At 39.8% G+C, this 6000-nt stretch overlaps 1 protein-coding gene across 3 annotated transcripts in view; it reads left to right on the top strand.

Annotated features, from left to right (window-relative positions):
• Positions 1-4049: 4049 nt before the first annotated feature.
• Positions 4050-6000, top strand: part of LOC121540695 (protein diaphanous homolog 2) — a 677119-nt gene continuing 675168 nt past the window's right edge. The window contains exons 1-2 of one of the 3 annotated variants that reach the window (XM_041849734.2): positions 4050-4151; positions 4804-5235. In XM_041849734.2, coding sequence (XP_041705668.1) covers positions 5152-5235 — 84 coding nt within the window. In that variant the 5' untranslated portion in view covers positions 4050-4151; positions 4804-5151. The other 2 variants (XM_041849750.2, XM_041849742.2) reach the window with 2 other exon arrangements.

Below are 6000 nucleotides of genomic sequence, written 5' to 3'. Positions count from 1 at the left end.
CACAGATGTCATTATTGGATAAACTCACTGCATTACATTTCTGGTCTAATTTCTACTTAAAAAACACAATGTGTGTTTAATTGAAACAAAGCGCAAGTACACATCCTTAAAGAAACTCGAATCTGGGAGAGAACTGTCTATGTAATCAGTCTATGTGAGCTGTTGGACAAACTCCCTGACAACACCAACAAAAACAAAGGCTTATAAGCAATTCAATGGGATAATGAGCTTACGGTACACTCACTCTCTTTCTAAAGAAAGGGAGTGCTCCTTCTCACCCACTGCAGAGTGTGTCTGCCTATCTGCTAGTGCTGTGGATGTCCACACCCACACGCCAGAGGGCTAACAGCTGGGACAGCAACAGCTAGGGCGGGAGAGGCAGCATTAGTGGCTTCCTGCCCAAGGCCTGAGGAGAGGCGGTAGAACAGGACAGTCAGTCCTGGTTTGTGTTCAGTAAGGCACACTTTAACAAGACGTTTCAGTCTTCTTATTGGATAGGATAAGGTGGTTCCCTCCTTGTTTCACTCTATTTCAAAACCTTTTCTACCCACTGAACACGACCCAGTTGTACAAACAGAGCAAGCTTATCACACCAAGAATATCCAGATGGTGCCCTCTGCATACCAAACAATTTACTGGTGAACACCAGGGCACTCATTCTAGAAACAGCAGTGGGCCTATGCTGAAAACTGTGGCTATTGTACACAAATAGTGCTTCAAGAAGGGAGCACCACACAATTTGTGAACACATTTTGTGCCAACTTGACAGTCTATATTCGCCTGTGTTGTGTTTTGACTGACTAATTGTGTACTTACAGCAGGTCTGTTTGTTGTCTTATCTCTCAAAAGAGAGTCTTCTCTTTTTTTCACATTAAGCAACAAAGTTTTGATTTGTGCCCCTATTTAAATGTACATGCATTTCCAAGACATTTGAACACACTCTCAAAGTAATGGCCTCAATGCATTGCCTCAATTAGCTTCCATCATGTGACTGGATGATTCAGAATGGCACATCAATAGATGTGGGGGAAATGACACCTGCAGTCTGTGGCCATTGTGGGGGACAGTTTTCTGCTCCAGTAACTGTATTCCTGTAAGGCAGACAATGCATGATGGCGATGCTTTCAAATTTCCCATTAAGGGTCAAAATTAAGTCTGACTGTAATCAGACTTTGAAATATGAAATATGTCTCATGATGTGAATATGCAAACAAACATGCAAATCCAGCTATAGTCTGTGAACCTAAATTATGCAATACAAATTAATTTACGTAATTTGGAATTAGTGTAGTTGATTTATTATTTATATTGGATCAGTCTAAAATATTTTTCCTTTAATATTTAATTAAAATTATTTTGACTCCATTTATGTCGTTTTGCTATATCAAATAGCCTAAGTAGACTATTTTGTTCTCTCTTGCCAAAGCAAGTGAAATAGATAATAAACAAAAGTGAAATAAACAAAAAAAAAATGTACATTAAACATTACACTTACAAAATACATTTCAAATGTCATATTATGTGCAAATAGTTAAAATACAAAAGGGAAAATAAATAAACATAAATATGGGTTGTATTTACAATGGTGTTTCTTCTTTACTGGTTGCCCTTTTCTAGGCAACAGGTCACATCTTGCTGCTGTGATGGCACACTGTGGTATTTCACCCAAAAGATATGGAAGTTTATCAAAATTGGGTTTGTTTTCGAATTTTTTGTGCGACTCTGTAATCTGAGGGAAATATGTGTCTCTAATATGGTCATACATTTGGCAGGAGGTTAGGAAGTGTAGCTCAGTTTCCATCTCATTTAGTGGGCAGTGTGCACATAGCCTGTCTTCTCTTGAGAGCCAGGTCTTTCTACGGCGGCCTTTCTCAACAGCAAGGCTGTGCTCACTGAGTCTGTACATAGTCAAAGCTTTCCTTAAATTTGGGTCAGTCACAGTGGTCAGGTATTCTGCCACTGTGTACTCTGTTAAGGGCCAAATAGCATTCTAGTTTGCTTTTTTGTTAATCCTTTCCAATGTGTCAAGTAATTATCTTTATGTTTTATCATGATTTGGTTAGGTCTAATTGTGTTGCTGTCCTGGGGCTCTGTGGGATCTGTTTGTGTTTGTGAACAGAGCCCTAGGACCAGCTTGCTTAGGAGACTCTTCTACAGGTTTGTCTCTCTGTAGGTGATGGCTTTGTTATGGAAGGTTTGGGAATCGCTTCCTTTTAGGTGGTTGTAGAATTTAACGGCTCTTTTCTGGATTTTGGTAATTAGCGGGTATCGGCCTAATTCTGCTCTGTATGCATTATTTTGTGTTTTATGTTGTACACTGAGGATATTTTTGCAGAATTCCTCATGCAGAGTCTCAATTTGGTGTTTGTCCCATTTTGTGAATTATTGGTTGGTGAGTGGACCCCAGACCTCATAACCATAAATGGTAATGGGTTCTATAACTGATTCAAGTATTTTTTGCCAGATCCTAATTGGTATGTTGAATTTTATGCATAAAAGGCCCTTCTTGCCTTGTCTCTCAGATCATTCACAGCTTTGTGGAAGTTACCTGTGGTGCTGATGTTTAGGCCGAGGTATGTATAGTTTTTTGTGTGCTCTAGGGCAACAGTGTCTAGATGGAATTTGTATTTGTGGTCCTGGCAACTGGACCTTTTTTGGAACATCATTATTTTTGTCTTACTGATATTTACTGTCAGGGCCAAGGTCTGACAGCATCTGTGCAGAAGATCTAGGTGCTGCTGTAGGCCCTCTTTGGTTGAGGACAGAAGCACCAGATCATCAGCAAACAGTAGACATTTGACTTCAGATTCTAGTAGGGCGAGGCCAGGTGCTGCAGACTGTTCTAGTGCCCTTGCCAATTTGTTGATATATATGTTGAAGAGGGTGGAGCTTAAGCTGCATCCCTGTCTCACCCCACGGCCCTGTGGAAAGAAATGTGTGTTTTTTGCCAATTCTAACCACACACTTGTTGTTTGTGTACATGGATTTTATAATGTTGTATGTCTTTCCCCCAACACCACTTTCCATCAATTTGTATAGCAGACCCTCATTCCAAATTGAGTCAAAAGCTTTTTTGAAATCAACAAAGCATGAGAAGACTTTGCCTTTGTCTTGTTTCTTTGTCAATTAGGGTGTGCAGGGTGAATCTCTCTGTCTCTGTCTCTGCTCTCTCTCTCTCTCTCTCTCTCTCTCTCTCTCTCTCTCTCTCGCTCTCTCTCTCTCTCAATTCAATTTCAATTTAAGGGCTCTATTGGCATGGGAAACGTATGTTAACATTGCCAAAGCAAGTGAAGTAGATAGTAAACAAAAGTGAAATAAACAATAAATATTAACAGTAAACATTACACTCAGAAGTTCCAAAAGAATAAAGACATTTCAAATGTCATATTATGTATATATACAGTGTTGTAACAATGTGCAAATAGTTTTAATTTTTTATTTCACCTTTATTTAACCAGGTAAGCCAGTTGAGAACAAGTTCTCATTTATAACTGCGACCTGGCAAGTTAAAGTACAAATGGGAAAATAAATAAACATAAATATGGGTTGTATTTACAATCTCTCTCTCTCTCTCTCTCTCTCTCTCTCTCTCTCTCTCTCTGTTACACACACCACAATGAGCATACACGTACATGCGCGCTCAATTTATTTGAATCCGCTGGTACCCTTTCATGATTAAATCCTCTCCAGTCACTGTGAAGTCAGTCTTACCTCTCCGTTACAGAAAATAGTCTCCGCCTCGGTCTTTACTAGTTACCACAGCCACAAATGGCTAAACCCCGTTTATTTCAAAAATGTATCTTCTTAAAATCTTATTTTAAACGTAATCTTAACCCTAACCTTAACCACACTGCTAACCTTATGCTTAACCTTAAATGAACACCAAAAAGCACATTTTCGTTTTCATGAATTTGTACGATATATATATATATATATATATATGTGTGTGTGTGTGTGTGTGTGTGACTTTGTGGCTGTGGTAACTAGTGACACCCCCTGGTCGACGTCAGCAACCCGATCCCCTGAGTGATCGCTGATGTGATCAATGGCTGATGGAATACCTGTTTCCTAGCATGGCTCTTGGGCGAATCGGAATGTTCGGTGGGCAGAACCACATACATTCAGTCTGGCTCTCATGTTTGGTTGCAATGGTAAGCTTGGGATGTGATTTTGTGAGTTTTCTTTGACAGATTTATATAATTGTTACATTGTATACAGTTGTAAGCTATTACACTAAGTCAATTAAGTTTAATGAAGCTGTTTAGGTCAAATAAAATGTCGTCTTTGTTCACCGGTTTGCAAGGTATTTCTAAAGTAAGCGCTTAGACAGCAACCGTGTCCTATCTAATAAAATTGTTTGTGGTATTTCAAATACTTTTGAGGCAGTGATGTTGCATCTTACAATGTGTCTTGACAGCGTAAACTATCCATATAACCACGGTAGTAACCCTGCTACATTTGTATCGTGTTGTTACATTGTTGCTATCCTTGCTAGATTGTCAACTAGTAAGTTTGTTTTGTGAAACAGTAATGCTTTTATTTTACTGTGTTCCACGCTAGTATATGGCAACATTGTTTCTTCACAAAACAAACCGTTGACAGGCTTTTTTGACACATTGCTGTACAGTATTATGGCGTACACTATTCACAGCAAAGGTACCTGAATAATAATTAGGTTATACCTGAAAGCACGTGTTAACGTGGAGCGGTACAGTGATTTTTAGATACACAATTTGTGCACCACTGCTGAGAAAACGATTGACACTGACATTCAAAAGATATGCTTTGTTCTTTTTGGGACAGATTTCTCTGCGGATTGGACTGAGAGACAGTTGCTAATGTGTTGAAAGGACATCTGGACGGATACAGCACTACCCTACCACCAACTGTTGAAAAGACATCTGGACGGATACAGCACTACCCTACCACACCTTTCTTCGTCTAGCAGGAAGCTTTTACTTTGGAACAGGATACAGTGATAAAGAAGAAACTGACCTTTATTTGGAATACGTCAAACATTTTCATTATGCCAACTTGAATGGCATGGCTTTTGAGGAAACCTAACCCTGGTTGTTTTGAAAGTGTTCACAAGAGTGGTCGAGTTTACTTTCAAGGAATCTTCTGAAGTCTTTACAGGAACTAAATCGCAAAATGGATCAAGCAAGCGGTGGAGAGGATCCTAATAAAGCTAATAAAAAGAAAGAAAAAGAGGATGAGAGTAAAAACAAAAAACTGGTGGGTATTTTCTGAGTTACTTGTTGTTATGCAATAGCTAGCCAGCTGATCCAACCCGCTTGCTTACAGCTGCACTAGTGTCAAACAGCGTTTCTGTGTATATTAAGACACCATGGAGCAGGCGCGAGATATGGCTTGGAAAACGTACCTCAATCCAGGGATGAGAAATGCGTTGTACTCCGAATTGTCCCATTGTCCCAACTGTTACACCGAGAAGATTGAAAGACTGCTTGTTTTTCAGTAAAACTGTCCTTTTCGTCCTCATGCTAGGTAGCAGAAGCCACAGCAGCCATTTTGGAATGGCATTGTCATCCAATCAGCTCCTTTGTTGTTCAATGCCAGGTGCCATTCCATAATGGCTGCTGTTCCTACTGCTAGCTAGCATGAGGACAAAAACGGCAGTTTACCCTAGTGCAGCTGTAAGCAAGCGGGTCGTATCTGCTGGCTATGCAATAGCCAACTTCCTTTGAAAAGTTACACTGAACTGTCTGTCCTGTCCTGTTTTTTGACATTCAAGGGTTAATATAAACTTTCCACATTAGATCAATTGTTACGTAGGTTTCACACACTACTTATGAGTGAATCAGCTTTACTACTCATAAGTCCTGTGTTGAAAGGGATTCATGAGCACGCCCTATTCACGTGGTACTATTGTGCATTAGAGCTTGTTAATCAGTCACCTCAATGGTAAGCCCTGGTGTTAAAGTCAAACCATATCAGCAGTCTATGAACCAACCCCACTGCTCACTCTCTCTAGTAACCCTG

The sequence above is a fragment of the Coregonus clupeaformis genome, chromosome 3 (assembly GCF_020615455.1).
Source record: "Coregonus clupeaformis isolate EN_2021a chromosome 3, ASM2061545v1, whole genome shotgun sequence".
Taxonomy (NCBI): domain Eukaryota; kingdom Metazoa; phylum Chordata; class Actinopteri; order Salmoniformes; family Salmonidae; genus Coregonus; species Coregonus clupeaformis.
Note: the sequence above shows the minus strand (reverse complement) of the source record. Positions and strands in the feature narration are given on the sequence as shown.